Source organism: Excalfactoria chinensis, chromosome 9, assembly GCF_039878825.1.
Source record: "Excalfactoria chinensis isolate bCotChi1 chromosome 9, bCotChi1.hap2, whole genome shotgun sequence".
In the NCBI taxonomy this organism is placed as follows: domain Eukaryota; kingdom Metazoa; phylum Chordata; class Aves; order Galliformes; family Phasianidae; genus Excalfactoria; species Excalfactoria chinensis.
This window is the reverse complement of record NC_092833.1, coordinates 11,500,559-11,516,735: the sequence shown is the minus strand read 5'-3', so window position 1 is coordinate 11,516,735 and position 16,177 is coordinate 11,500,559. Positions and strand designations below refer to the sequence as shown.

At 41.7% G+C, this 16,177-nt stretch overlaps 1 protein-coding gene across 4 annotated transcripts in view; it reads right to left on the bottom strand.

Moving 5' to 3' along the window:
* The window catches only part of ARMC9 (armadillo repeat containing 9), a 56,816-nt gene that overhangs the window by 35,663 nt on the left and 4,976 nt on the right, over positions 1-16,177 (bottom strand). For all 4 annotated transcript variants that reach the window (XM_072344732.1, XM_072344731.1, XM_072344733.1 and 1 more), the window contains exons 2-8: positions 15,037-15,162; positions 14,575-14,745; positions 13,529-13,684; positions 11,018-11,110; positions 9,843-9,867; positions 6,040-6,197; positions 4,804-4,902 (exon numbers count right to left, since the gene is read on the bottom strand). In XM_072344732.1, coding sequence (XP_072200833.1) covers positions 4,804-4,902; positions 6,040-6,197; positions 9,843-9,867; positions 11,018-11,110; positions 13,529-13,684; positions 14,575-14,745; positions 15,037-15,162 — 828 coding nt within the window. The remainder of the gene's footprint in view (positions 1-4,803; positions 4,903-6,039; positions 6,198-9,842; positions 9,868-11,017; positions 11,111-13,528; positions 13,685-14,574; positions 14,746-15,036; positions 15,163-16,177) is intronic.

Below are 16,177 nucleotides of genomic sequence, written 5' to 3'. Positions count from 1 at the left end.
GTGATGAGATGAAATTTCATCAAATGCACGACCTGAGCCAATGAAAATGTCCACAGGCATCAGGACAAAGATGACACTAAAGGATTTGAGGATGACAACAGGAAAAGACTGTGGAAATCCCTGCTAATGACAGCACCTTACTTTAGAGGTGAGGAATTTAACAAGTGAAGCAAAGAAGATGCCCAAGTAGCAGCAGGCAGCAGTTTCATAGAGAATGGCATCCTGTACTGTGTCAGCAGAGGAAAAAACTTCTCTCTGTTCACATCTAAAGGCAGGTTTGTTTCTTCTCATACACAAGCAACAACATATAAGAATAATCCCATGGACCGGGACAGAAAATAAATACATACTTCATCCTAAGAAAAACTTACTTAGATGCTTAGAACTTACCATGGAGATTAATTCAGCTAATTAGATCCACAGGCGAATATAATCAGACTGAAGAGCAGCAAAAGCATAATGGGTATTAATTCTATTCCAAGGAACAACATATGCAATCAACTACAAAGCTTTCTAATCACAGACTCTCTTTCCAGTGGGTAAGACTCATCTTGACTATTGATGGAGACTGCACATCTGTGAAGTACCCCCTGTTTCCTCTTCAGTCCAAAGTTCAGAGATTCTTATTACAATGCAAGAAATTTCAGGATGGTGTGTGCACTGTATATGTATTGGAAAATCTATGCATGGGTTTAAGACTGAGCTGATGCTTAACAGCTACGTTGGAACAGGACAGAAGATCAAATCCAAGCTAGGAAAGAGAAAGAAACTGCTAGGCTTTGTGCTGTGTATTAAACTGACACAGCTGCAGGCAACAAAAGACCATGCATCCATGCTTCTCACTAACCAGACAAATCAATATTAAAAGAAAAAGTAAACTGAGGTGTAGAGTTAACTCAAGCATATTACAAATAAAAGGGAAAGTGTTAAATAAATGCTTAAAAGAATTAATCTCAAACTTATCCACTATTACCTACATTATTTCCTTGCCCAAACAAACAAGATGAAGTCAGAAATCTGATTAAATCTTCTGACTGTTGCCTCAACTTGTCAGAACGGGTGCTCTGACCTCCTGTTCTTAAATCCAGCCATTTTCTGCTCCAACAGCTCTCCTGGGCTCTGTCTTCCAATACAGAAGCATACATGTCAAGTGACACGATCAAAGATGGGGACAGCCTTCAAAAGAGCCTTATGATAAAGTAAGGCCTTACAGAAGCCTTAGAAAAGTCTCCACTTGTAACAGTGTACCATGGCCTCTATCCTGCTGCATGCAGATGCATCCTGTCACTGGGCTGCATATCAGGCTCACCAGCTGCCCCATGAGGTTGCAGAGCTGGAAAGAAGCACACAGTTGCTTGGCAGAAGAATGAGATTCGAGCCAGTTTACAGGAGAGCCCAAAGCAACAGCCAACACCAGCCACCCTTGCTGAGTAAGATTTCATGGACACGGTTACACTGGGAAAGTCTCTTGGTTAAGAAACATTATTGCCTCAAGTCTTGATGCCAATTCTGTAAGAAAGACCAGTGCTGGGATTTGCTCTCCTGATATGGATTTATTGTAGTACAAAAAGACAGGCCCCTAGTGACAGGAGACAAAGCAGGAAGCTGATGTTTGTACAGGAACAGCACACATTGGTAAGTGATATATACATGCTATCTTTACTGTACTTTCGGAGCCTGAGACGTCACGGCTTTATATTACACAATGCCACTTCTCAGTGTCACGTCCCACCTTTACACTCAGATATAACAAATTGTTCACTAAGTACAATGCACTGGGAGCAAAATAAATTTTACAGATAAGTAATGCTACCAAGGATATAATTCAAGGCACGCTCTTTAATTTCCTTGGGCAGTACTTCATTCTGATTACAGCACAGGTACAGTCCTCCTTCCCAGTATATCCTAAAGCCACCAGTGCGCTGCAAAGCAAAATATGCACTAAAGACTAAGTACACACCTCACAGTATGATGCTACAATCTGTTAGAAAGAGAATGTCAGCTGTGCACTGAGTGGCAGACCTTTAATTTCAACATGAGTGCAGAATGCTTGTTTGCCTGGAAAGCAAAGCAGTTTCTTTCCCTCCTAAAAACAGCTTCTAAGTATACCTGTGCATTATATACCTCAAGGGCAGACGTTAAAGACAGACTATATAAAATTGAGGCATCAACTCTTAATTGCCTTTAAAATATTCACTACACAGCTAAGGCACGACTTAGTACACATTCCTCAGAGCAGCTCTAAGAGCTTTAGCATTTCTTGCTCTCAGCACCTGCTCCCAAACATGTACTGTCCCAGGTTGTGCCAGCACAGCTGAGTGAACATAACCATCCCGTCTTTCCAAGCTACATGTTGCACACCTAGCCATCTCCTAATGAACCTAATGGTAAGGATGAGCAAAGGAGCTGCCCCTCTGACTAGTCTCCTCTGTCTGCAGTTTTACAGGTGTCCGTCACTTAACAGCAGTAGGGGTTTTGTCAGATGGAGTAGTTGGAAAGATGGGATCTTCCAACACAAATCCAGCACAGATGCTGCACTCATGCTACTATGTTGTCTAGGTCATGATGACTCCAGTCTTACTCCAAAACTTATGTGAAACCACTGAAGTGTAGAACAATAACATCTAAGTGTATAACAATGAGGTATTTGGAAGCCCTAATTAGAAAGTTATGGGATGCCTTAGTGACCCAGTGGCAAGCAGACCGATTATGACTTTCAGTCGGTCTCTTCTGGCTTCATGGGTCATGAGAGGCAGGGAGTGCTTAGAAGTATTTGGGGGCTATATATATATGCAAGTTGAGAAACCCTTAATCTAAACAGGCGCTGTGCTATAGTTGTCCTGGTCTTTCCCTAGAGAACTCTGATGGTACAACAACTGCCTCAAGTAGCGTGGGTAGGGGACCATTAAGATGCACTGAAATAGTTATGCTAGTAAAATCCACTATAAAAATACTCAACTTCCAAAAGAAGACAGATTTACTCAGCTTAACCCAGCTAATCTGGGACAAAAAGGAGGCAAAATTTACTTTCAGGTGAGCAGAAAACCCACCCGCATCAAAACCTCCTTCTCTGACCTGTCTACATAGCAGGAAATTACACTAAAATTTCCATGTTGGCATAAGCACAGTGATAAATGCATTTCCAGAGTAGAAAACTTTCTAGAGACACTTTCAGAGAAACAGGAGCAAACAAACAATGTGTAAAGCTGACAATCATTTCAACACTGCTTTGTAGAAGGAAAGGGATGAAGAATAGTTGAAAGAGATTCTAAACAGTCACCCAACCTGTCCTGAAGGAGCAGCCAAGTGTCAACTATTTCTGGTAAATCTGTTTGCCCATCTTGTTCTTACAGATGTGACAGAGGTTCTGCCTGACACTCTGTGTTTATAAACTGTTGCTTCTTCAATGAATTGATCTTAAAATTCTGATGGACATTTTTCACAGAGAATGAAACAGATGTCTAAACTTAAAGGCTACCTGGCTGCAGAAGGAAAGATGTTTTTGCTAAAGCAGTGTGCGTGACGGGGAACAAAAAGACCAATGTAGTCCACTGAGCTTTTATTGGCAAGGGTACAACTTAAGCCACTTCCACGTATCCTACAGTGGATAAAAAGAGAAATCATCAACTTCCACAAGGAACACAATTTGAACCATGCCTGCAAAAGGGCTCAAGAGATCAGAAGGTCATCTCATTACACAAAGAAGCAACTTGAAAGTGTAAAATAAAAAGGGAAATCTTGAAACAAGTAAAAAAGCAGGAACTGAGAGAAGGTGGCACATGGCTGCACCAGATGGCAATGTGCAGATGAGAGGGATACATGAAGCATTATCTTGGAAAGCTGTTGACAAGGAAAGATGGAAAACCTCAGAAAATTGTTGGTTAGAAGAAAAATTGGGGGAGGGACATTATAATAAGGCATGGAAGATGGTATAACCATGCACCAAATACACGCTGTTTATCTGAGGAGAGAAGAATTACATACAGCCCCTAAGGCTGAGGTAGCTGACACAGATCCTGGCTCCTTCCCGAACCCTTGGAAAAGCAGCCTGCTAGAGCTGCTAAGAGTGCATCTTCTAAACACACTGCCAGTGCAAGATCTGAGTTCTGACCATTAACAATGAAGGAAGGGTATGGGAGTGTAAAAGGAAGAAAAAAACAAACAGGCATCCTGATCTGCTTATTGGTAAGATCAAAGATCTTCAGATATGGGGCTAATCTTATCGTGTAAATCAACAAGGTGGCTCAGATTGGCCTTCTAAAAACTAATTCTTACAAAATCACAGTCCTCTCTTCTGCTGCTTTTCTTCACGCGTTCTCACTCGTCTGCCTTATGCTCCTTCTTTAGATGGCAATCCCAATTTGCTCTGGGGTTTTAGGAGAGTCCCTCATAGCAGAAGGAAGAGAGTGTGTGTCCAGAGCTGAGAAATATCACCACCTCTTCTTAGCTAAATTAAAATTGCTTAACATGTGCCATCAAACCACGTGTATGACATCAGCTTAGGTTTTTAAACATTCAGTTTGCAACATTAGCATGTACACGGTCCACTGTGCTATCATAACAACAGAACTCATCATACCTACACACCCGTGGCTGCATAACTGTCATTCACCAGCATATAAGATCAACAAAATCTTATGCCACAATCATACGCAAACTTGAACACATTATGCTTCTTCTTCCCCTGATTCAAATATACAATACAATACACAGCTCAGGTGGTACTTCACCACCAGGGGGGGGAAAAAAGCCAGAAACACAACACGAGCTATCCACAAAAGCCCAGTAAACACTATCACTTACCGTTCCAGGCCTTGTGAAGTCAATACTTTGTGCTACACTTTGTCTCATCTGATTGCTAAACAGACGAACACAAACACTTTGAAGATATTCTGGTGTGATCTGCAAATCAGAAAACATAACAAGAGAACAAGGTGAGATGGAACTTACACTTTCTACCAGACAAGTCTCTGTGTACTAGAGGTGTTTTGAAGGCTATACACCACACACTTGAGACTCACTGATGAAAGTACTGTTTGGTTCAGAAATTAAGAGAACTGTAAACTCTCTTCATTGGAGAATAAATTAGGCCCCGCAGAACTTGCATTGAACACTTCCAGAATTTAGAGAAAAACTGAATTTGTCACACCAGTGCTTGTATTTGAGTTCTCCTCAACCAAGAGGTGAATTCTCCAACAGTAAGAAACATGTTTTCCATTCTGCACATCAGCAACATTGAAATGTTACCTATCTAAAGAGCAGAACTTAAGTCACAGTTGTACAGAAGAGGGAATAAACATGATGTTTTACTATGTTTTACTATGAAGCAAAGTTCTGTACTACATCCCAGTGGGTTTAGGTTTTATGTTTTGGTAAATCTACACCACTGGGTAACGGCTTAACTGCAGAATAGTTATTGGCTGTCCAGAACGTATGAGAGAGACTATAGGAAAGGAAACAGAGATTCTTCTGATATTCATAGATATATAGCAAGAAAATAAAACCCTTCCAATTCATAATGGTGTAATTTCGGCATTACTTTACTCAAGCATTCAGCTCCGCTCTGGACTCAGAAGTGACAGAAACCAAGAATTTAACGAAAGAGCACCATCAGCTGGACACATTTGGGAAGGATCAAACAACATCTTCAGTTGATGAGAGGAAGAAGGTCCATAGAGACATATCAGCAAGCAGCAGTACAGGAACTCCACGGTCATTCTCCCTGCTAACAACTCTCAGCTCCTTAAAAGCATCTAGAGGCTGTCACAAGAATCCTCCTCAATGTCTGTCACAAGAATCCTCTGCAGGTTACCCTGAACTTAAAGTACAGCGGTATTCTTGCACAAAAGATGAAGCATAACATCATCTTTGTATAAATAGAAATCAAAAAGAAAGCCGTACCTTTTCCAGTCACATATATTTGTGGCCCATGTGGTACAGTGAATAACCCTTTCACCTCTCACGTCCGTTCCCTTTACCAATTAAATTAACAAGTTCAGTTTAGCTGTGAAGCAAACACACATCTGACTCAGCTCTCACCATTTTGCCATTGACTGTGGCCTCCAAGGAATCCACAAGCTCTGCAGTGACTCCAATGAGATTATGGTAGTCTGCTTGCATTTTGTTATACCGCTTCAAATAGGTCATGGTCCTATGCTCCGACTCCACTAACTGTTGATGGAGATGCTGCAATGTTTCTGTCAAAACAGTAATAAAAAGGAAATAACATCACCTTTAGCAGCAAAATAACCCAGAAGTATTTTTACTTAGTGCTCTGAAGAGACAACAAATTCCTCTTCCTTGTTCTGATTCAGCATCTTTGAGGAAACTATCACGCTCTTCCATTACTCATTCTTGCTGTAAAGATAAAGGGCAAACCTTCCTGTATCACAGAACTGCTGAGAAACATAACCAATGCATGTAGAAAACTTTGGGATCTTCACCTGGGGATCTTGCCATTTACTCCCCTGCTCTCTGAACTCAGGCACAAACCTCTGCTCTGTTCCACAATGGCTAGCATACAGATGGCAACCATCAGCAGAGGGAGGAATGCAGTGTGGTGGGTCAGCACCACAGCTACCTTGCAGAGCCTTCTCAAGCTGTCTTCTATTATGATAATCAAGCTATGCTGCAGGCAGAGATATACTAATTATGTACAAATATCTGCTAAGTAACCGTACAGAAAGCTGCTTGCTGAGAGAACAGTGAGAAAGCAATGGGCATGCGGACTGAGGAGACAAAACTGCCAAAAATACTGCTCAAATGGAACTGCCTGTAAGACTCATATAATGAATGAAAAAGATCCCTCATTAGATAGCTTCATGAATTCTGATGTTGGAAATGGCTTTAAAAGCTTGTCTCCAGGCTTGTCAGGGTTTCAGAAATAAGCTGCTTTTATCCCATCTCTATGAAAATCATTAGATGGCACAACATCTTATCTTTACCCTCAGAAAATTAAGTTAGATGATCTTTTTAATGGGATCTTCTAGAGAGAAAAAAAAAAGTGCGTTAATAAACTAAAAAGCTTTGCTATAAATTCACAGACTCAAAATGATGCACGGAATACAGAGAATGTACATTTTCTTACTTTTCCTGTGGAGGATTTCCAGTGATGAAAATCTGTCTTCCAACTATAGGGAGTATAACTACATACACTAAACTCGGTATAACTCACAAATGTTGGTCTTGGCAACTAAGAATCAGGTCCAACACACCCATGTTAAATCCAGGGATTATCAATTATAAACATGGGCCTTTACTGAGAAACAGCAGTCAAAGAGAGGAACCAAAAGTCATGACACATCTTGCATTTTTTACATCACTATCTTCTCAAACTGTAATTTTACTAAAAAAGGCAAAGTATTTCATGAAAGTTTCTTTTACTAACGAGGCAGGAAGCTTTCGCTGTGGGCATGTAACTGACCTATGTGCAGTCAGTTGCAGGAAGAGCTAGGCCTGTGTTGCCCCATTTTCTCCCCTTGCGTTCTTGTCATATTCCCATAATCAATACCAGCATCTGTGCAGACAGATCAGGAAGCTACCAGTCTAGGTAAAAAACAATATTTTCTTGCTAGCTTCAAATATGAAATCAGAACAACCTGAGCCAGAACAGGAAAGGTGCTTTTCAGAGTCACCTCTGAATGCAAAGCTCCTCTCCAACTAAGTGACCTAGCAGCAGTGATCAAACTGCACCTGTAACAGGAGGCACAAAGTCACACAACACATTTGCCTTCTTTTTTTTCCCCTCCCTCTGAATACAGACGAATGCTTTCTCCTGCCAAATTACAATAAGCTAATCTTACAGAGGAATAAAGAAAGCCTCAGGCCTAAGACCTACCTCCAGATCCTATGAGTAACCAAAGAGTTACACACATAATTCTACAACAAGCTTTTCTCTCTAAGCCCGAGACTGGTTGTTATTCTCTATGACAACTCACCTATGCCTCAAATACGCTTTCTGAACTTGTGCTTGCTTGCTCTCCCCATCTCTCTAATATTCACTTATCCTCACAGCCTTTGCTATAAGCAGACTCTGGCCAAGCTGAGCTCCCATGTGCAATGCAGAGGAGCTCGCAGTAGAAAGCGGAGCTTCAGGGCCCTGCCAGCTGCTTCCAGCTGAGGTGCCCTGGTGTCTGACATAGGACACTTTGCCCCTGGGAGAGGCAGGAGCTGCCTCAGCTCCTAGCAGCTTACCTCATTTCTGTAGAAATTAGGATCAATATTTGGAATAGGAATATTTCCTTGTTAGCAGTCATTTGGGAGACAGTAAATCTTGATAGAGGCACACTGTGCCTAACACACTTCCTTCATTCTCCACTTACTCCCAAATGGTGGAAGATCAGCCCGTGAACTCATGCACAGATTTGTGACAGGAGAACAGGGAGGACAGCAGCTGAGCACTTTACAAACCCTTCTTTCTCTCCATTCCTCTTAGAGCCAAGGAAGCACAGAAAGCCTGAAGCTCTCATCAGGTACCAGCCTTTCTGCAATTCTCTCTCTGCTGAACTGAAAACATCAGGGTGAGCTGTAAGTTCAGCACAGCTGCCACACAGGTGGCTTTTGAAGTCATAAAGCTATTATAGGGTTTTGTAGCAAATGGGCAAATAGCAAGAGAGTGCAGCAGGTTAACAGAAAAGGTGCACACAAGAAACTCTACAGGACGCCCTCCAAAGAACATGCACCATCCCACCCTAACTTTCTCCAGTGGTGAGTCTGTGCTGCGGATCCCATGCTGTCTGAGAAGCATAGTGCAGAAGTAACCTCTCACACCCCATACTTTCACATGATACAAGCCTCAGATACCCTTTACAAAACCTCCAAACTTACCCAAACATTAAGGCACACAACAGAGCTGCTAAAAAAAGGCTGTGTGGATTCAACTGAACTCCATGACAATGGGGGAAAAAAAAAAGATCTGCAAAGATCTCTTTATTACTCAGTTAAAGTCCAATGCAATCTATAGCACAACGTTAAAGAAAATACCTGGGCTTCACTCTGGGAGATGAACCTCATTTTCTTTCTAATTCAAACTATAAAGAATAAATCCTTGAGGGTAAACTGCTTTTCCTAATAGGAAGAGTAATTTCAGGAACACAAGCTGGGCTCATGCAAATCCCTCCCAATAAACCAAACAATGGAAGTCGAATGAAAAAAAAAATGAATTGAAGTGGCTTGGGAACATAAATTCTACTTATTGATTTTTAAAAGGCACTTCAAGAGCCATCAGCATCTAATGGGACCTTGTGATGAAATACCATTTTTAGAGGACCCCACATCACTGAGTCACATAAGCGTTTATGAGTACCTTACCTAAAAACACATCCGAGAATCGTGCTTCAATTAAGATGTTAAATTAAGAGATCCTCGGGAGACATCAAATTGCACTATTTTAAAAGCTTAAAAAGCATAAGCAAGGGGGAACAAAAATCTACTTTCTCTACGAAGGTCTGACAGCCTACAGAAGAACTGGCTGAGATCTCAAGTCTACAAGATGCAGACAGGTATAAGCAGGTGTTGGAAACAAATCTGAGGAAGCTTTTCTAACTGTAGTTAAAAACAGAGAGCTGGCATGCACTTCATACAGTCACTTGCTTGTGCCGTAATTTTATTTCAGGGCAGAACAGACATAAAACACAAATCCCACCCTTAGCCCCTCCCAGCCCCAGTATGTGCCTCTGCTCAGCCCTGCAGACCTCCAGCAGCCTAGCACTGAAATTGGGGTGTGGATTTCAAGGGATTTATTGCCATGCATCTGAAAGTTTCCCTGTCACCTTAAGCCTACTTTCCACTGCTATTACAGCCCCTAAGAATACATAATATCCTTATCACGTCTCAGCATTTACCTTTATTGCACTGTCCATTCTCCTTCTGTTGTATGAGTAGGAGCTGTTCAGGAAAAAGCATTTCCTCTTGCACAAAGAAATCCAACCACCTGGTAAACCCAATCAAATCCAATAGTCCTACAGACACAGACAACAGCCAAAGCACAACGCTTCATAGAAAAGCAATAATAAAGGAATCAATAAATACATACAAATCTTAAGTGCACAACATTCATTGTTAGATAGGGACGTAACACTTCTTGCTGACCTTTACACATACCACATCCAACTCTGAAGATCTGGTAACTCCAGACTGAATGTATTAACTATAACTATCAAAAGTCAAACCACTGATTACATACCAAATCATGCAAATATTGTAGACCAAGTGATGAATTTTTATACCAAAGAAATACTCTGGGTTCAGTTGGGATCCAATCCATTACTCCACAAAGAGGAATAACGAGACAATTTTCTCTAGCTGCTCTGTGTGACACACAACCAGCTGAGATATGGAAGCGAAAGCAGACTGTTTTGATTACTGCTCCTCATCCTTGGGAATAGACAAGAATGGAATAGGAATAACATTTCCAGCTCAGTAACACTCTGTTTTAGGATGGAGTACATGTATGAGGATTTAATCTTTACCTGTTAAAAAAGAAAAAAGCTAGAAACAAAGACTCCATTTTAGTTCTCTGTCCTTTACCCTCAACTGTCCTGACCAAAAATGGAGAAGGTAATCTTGTCACACAGATAGTCTGCAAACGTAGGCCTCACGACACAGCTTAAACAGTGTCATTGGAAGAAAAACAGTCTGAAACACAACTCATTTAGTAAAATAGTAATCTCTGGAACCCTTAAAAGTCCTGGAATACACTCAGCCAGACCCTGAAATGGTTAACTGAAAAGACCAAGAGCTTCAGAAACACAAAGAAAGGAGTCAGGTTTGGGAAAGCAATGAACAGTCACATGAGAAACACGTAGCTTCATATCCACCCATATACTGCCTTCACATAACTTTTGTAAAGAGACTTCTTTGAACATGGAATATAAACAATGCTTCCTACCATAAAAGACATTGAACTGTAATGCTTCTGCAGTTGTATTATAAATCTCCCAGCATATTCTTCCAATAAATCATACTGCCTCTTTACAGTAATTCTAATGATCTTCAAAGTATTTTCTCAAAAGGATACAAATAAAGTGAGAAGCCTGGGAGTCTGGCTGGCTTTGAGAGCCAGACACAGGAACTTTTCCAATCTTGTCCTTAAGTCCAACGTCCAAGAATCCTTCAAAATAAAAACAAACGATGACAGCTGTTCACCAAATATGTACACTTTGCTGAAAGTCCTGCTTGGATCACATCAACCTTCCGCTAGTAAACAAGGCAGCTAACGCTATAGCGAGATTTTCCTTTGCTGTTACTGAACCAAATGTGTTAGCTAACTACCATTAACAGTAGATCAAAGTGGGTTTAATATTATTTCAAGACATCTCAAATTATGACTTGGCTTTAGTTCAGGTTTAAAACTAACACGTAGTATCGTTGTCTTGTATGCATATGCAACAACTGCTTTTCAATTAGAAGCATCTAATATAAGATATAAGCACGTGATAAAAAGGTAGCATGAATGTCACATTTGTTTTAAATAAAGCACCAAATGAACCAGTCCCCATTTTGCTCTCAAAAGAAAAGCACTGAAGTCATCATTTACTCCCAATAAGAGCTGGGACTTCCTGTCCACAACTGCTGCAAGCATCATGACATGACATCAGTGAACAAAACAAAACTCCCATGAAAAGACAGACCAGCTCATCAACCACAATGGAATGCTGTCTGACATAACGTCTCTTAAGTGCAGGAAAACAAGAGTTAAGGAAAAAAAAATACCACGCCTAAGAATTCACCAATTACTCTTTTCTTGTATTTCAAACCATTTATTCTGCTGGATTCTGCTTGGTTTAAAACAGGCTTAAAGCCAACAGATGAGAAAGAAGTATCTCCCAACAAGTGAAAAAGCAGTACAATCCAACAAGTAGCAGGAGCTTCTTAATTTACTGCTGTATATGTATACATTGCAAGCTGTTCTTGCAGCTCAAACTCGCCCATATTTCACCACTTTGGACAGCATACAGAATTTCCTTGCTGCCTTCACCAATTCAGTAAGAAGACATTGGTGCACTACAGGATGTCATATATTACCAAAGGAACAGTGTCTGTTACAGAAAGAAGTGTGTATTATTTTTCAAGATATATTAAACAAACAGTTAGGAACTCCGGCTACATAAAGCACGAGATGTCTGAGAAGAAAGGTGCCCTAAGAACACTGCTTAGTAGAGGGTGACTCACTGCTGTTCTTTCTCAAATGGAAAACAACCTGTGCTTCCACGGTCACACAGTCTGCTGTACAGTTCCCACAAGAAAACATGAGTGGCTGTGGACTAAGAGATGGATACTGAGTTACTATGAATAAACCAGAGGATCCTGCCTTTGATAAGGTATTAAAAAAAATAATCTGCTAAGTGCAATTAAAAGAGCAGTCATAGCCCAACTGTGAGGTCAACCAGTACATCTCATTATTTATAGCTAGTCCCAAAGGAAAATTGCAGTACATGCCTTTTTTGGTGCTAAACTGGAGCTCCTCATCAGCTGCTACATTCAAAGTCAGCCCTAGGCAAGCATCACTTGGGCTTTGATTTGATACCAAGGAGCACGTGGCTGAAATACAGGCTAAGAACATCCCCTCCCACCACCAGGACTATGCACAGCTCTCCAGGTGAGCTAACACAACTGCCCACATGGGAGGGCAGCAAGGCACAAACACATAACCCTGCAAAACACTGCACATACTTCACAGATCTGTGTACATCTGTACAAGCATGTACATGGGAGCTCTACACACACATTCATCTGCAACAAAGCAGTTCAATTTCTTGAGCCAGCTCAAGGGCCACAGCATAACCAGCTGTTTGCTGCATGGCTAAGAAGTCAGCACAGTTTTTCACTACAGGAACAAGCCACCAGTTGGTGGGATGGGGGAAATACCCTCTGCAGGAAGTGCCGCTGCTTCATAACCACAGCTCCGGGCAACAGCTGTGACCACCCCCCTACACACAGCACTGTCAGTGGGAGGGAGCTTTGTTACCCCTTCATCAACAGAGGAACTGTTGATCACCATGAGGCTTACAGAAGCTCACCTGGAGGTGAAAACGTACCTTTAAAGTTCAACCACTCTAACTTTTACACTCGTTTCACCTCACATGCGCGTGCTTAAGAACTGAACCCTGAAACTGCCAAAGGCAAAGGCTAAAATGCAACTAACAAAAGAAATATTAACCAGGAGAAATGCCTATGGCAGAAGAAGAACCTGGGAAGCAATCTCAAAGCATAGAAATGGAACTGAACTACTCTGTAGCAATGCCCATAAGCTCAAATATTTTAGCATTGTGTGGAAAGTAAGAGACACAACGCCAGCACACCATACAGGATTCAAGCAAAGATAAAACTCATTTAAGATGTTCTGTTATTGATAGCACCTTCACAGCCCTTCCTCCATCAAATACATGTTCTCTTATGATTGTACAGCTGTAGTAAAAGGAAACAATAAAAGCAGTTACCAAATCACCCAACACCTATCAACCCATGGGAAAAAAAAACAACACATAAGCAACGTCATAAATATCATCTCAAAGAATAACATACTTACCTGGAAAAGTTCTTTAAATGAAGGATGCACCATGGGGTTGGGAACAAAAGGCAAAGCATAGAAGGGAAGAAACTCTGTAGTCTGGCTCAGGGCAGCTCCTTTTGTTTCCAAGTATGCTTTAAAATGAGAAATTCTTTCCTCAAGTTCAGCTTTGTCCTAAGAAAGAAAGGCACACCTTTATTTAGAAGATTGCCATTCCAAATGCACTAGAAAGTGTACAAATGTAACAGAAGAAGAGAGGGACAACTGCCTTTTGAATGTCCACAATACCTGCCCACTTTTGGGTAGATACTTAAAGCAGCGTCATTTCCACGCTCAAGGCTGAGAGAAAATATCTACCTGACTTTAGACACGGTTCAATTCAGTGATAACTGCAGCTGAAAAGATCCTGTCACACTGTGCCAGGAACAACACAGAGGGAAGGAATCGCTGAATCAAAACCCACATTCAGCATGGAAAACAAGAGGGCGTAATTTTTTGTTTGCCATTTATATTTAATTCATTTCATGATCTTCAAGCTAAGATTCGTACTACATTCAAAAGAGAAATTGTTCAAAGTGATACACGTTACAAAAAGCTTGTTCTCAAAACCACTGATAACCCTAATTCATAAAATTCTTCTATGTATGTTTTATTATTACACCTCGCAGTGAACACTCTGCTACCTGTGGGCATACAGTTGAGAAACCAAGTGAGTGTGGATCCAGAGGCTGTATGATGAACTCCCATGGCGCCACGTCCAAGCCAGCACCCCATGTAAGTATACTCCTACCCCATTCAGATCTGCCCTACCTTTAATGCAGGTGTGAAAGTACACTGGTATTTCCCAAGTCAAAATATTCCAGGAGCTCCAAGACAAAGACAGCTCCAACCCCTATGTCTCTGCTTCACAAAACCAGGCCCTGCTTTCAGCTAAAACACAGGTTATTGCCCAAAAGCTGGATCCATATTCTGGGATTTCTTAAGAAACATCCCATTTTCATCCAAACCAAAGCCATCAAACAAAGCAAAAGCAATCTAAGGTTCAAAGTGAGAAACAAACTTACAGGCTTTCCCACAGAGTGTTTTAAGAGGTAGGTGGCAAAGTGTACATGAAGATAGAACTCCAGCTTCTGAGCAACTGGTTCATTGTCCCGGACTGAAGATGAAATGTGCTCCTCCCAGAGCTGGAAGAAAGCCTTCTGCTCACCATTGTCAAACGCATTGAGCAGATCTTTCTGAAAAGGCAAAAGCATTCGGTCAAAACAGAAACACAGAAGAAACGCATTTTTCATCCACAGTAAATGAAGAATCTAAGTGACACCCGAAGATTCTGAATCAAAGCTTTATCCCAAATCTCTCCCCACTCGATGACCAGCTGAATATTCTTCCTCCAGCTGCCTCTTCTCCAAATAAACAAGATTGGGCTCAGACTTCAGATCATGTCACTGCTGTAACAATTCACACGGTGTTAGGTGGGCTTCGGCTGTTTTCAGTGTTACTCAGAATATGCACAAACGATGCATTACCTGAACAGGAATGGCTTTGGAATCTCTCAAGGAAACACCTGCTGCTTTAGGTAGCGGCTTCCCTTTTATTTTGCACTCCTTTGCAAATACCTTCACTGTTTCTTCAAATTCGGCAAAATCCAAATACTATGAGATAAAAACACAGAGAAACGATTGTTTTTAGGTTATTAATGCTTCAAAGAGTGACCGATGAACTGCTGAGGTCCTTCCAAGTTTTTCAGTAGCATGGCCCCTGGATGCTGAATGCCTGCATGAGAACAAACTAAGAACCACGTCTCACATGCTAGGAAAGTGCTGCTTCCCAGGTCGATTACCTTCTTATACAGTAGTACTCACAACCACTTCGAAAGAACGATGCTCCCCGATTTAAATAGTAACTACAGTTAAAGAAGTAAAAGAACCAAATTCCACACCGGCAGCACCTCAGCTGAATGAACAGTGAAATTAACTTGTTGCAAACAATATCCTCAGGGGACAGAATTCTTAAGCGTGAGCCTCATCTTCACAGCTGCACTCACACACTGCAGCAGGACTTCCAGCCACTCACATCTGAGGCTGCATAAGCCGAATCAATGGCCAGCTGAGTACCTCCTTTAATCAGCAGCTTTCTGTCCTCCTCCCACCGTGCACAGTCACTGTATCACACATCTCCCCTCTCCTCCCCCACCTCAGGAGTCTCAGGCACTGGTTAAGGAGGCAAGACATCACATTTCATCTTGCAAACTTGAATACAGCCAAGAGAACAGAAATGATTTGCTCTGTTGTTAACACAGTGCTACATTAATAAGTACTTAAAGCTTTTTCTTTTTCAGATTCGTATACCGAGACCCAAAAATCGTTTGGGCTTCAAATTTTGCTGCTTGATGGAGTCGTTAGGAAGAAAGTAACTGCCCAGGCTTCCAACACACAGCTCGCAGAAAGCCGAGCGCCGCTCCTGACCGCCCCCCCACAGCAGCTGCTCGTGGAACTCAGCAGCAAAGCGGGTCACACAAGCACACGCTGCGGGCGCTCGGGGTGCTGCTGGAGGTGGCAGGATGCTTCCAGGCATCCAACGGACATCGATGCCCTTCGGATCTACAGAGCAGCCCGCTTTGTGGCTGCAATAAACACCTGGCCGGGTGGCACAGCGCGTTTTCAGCGC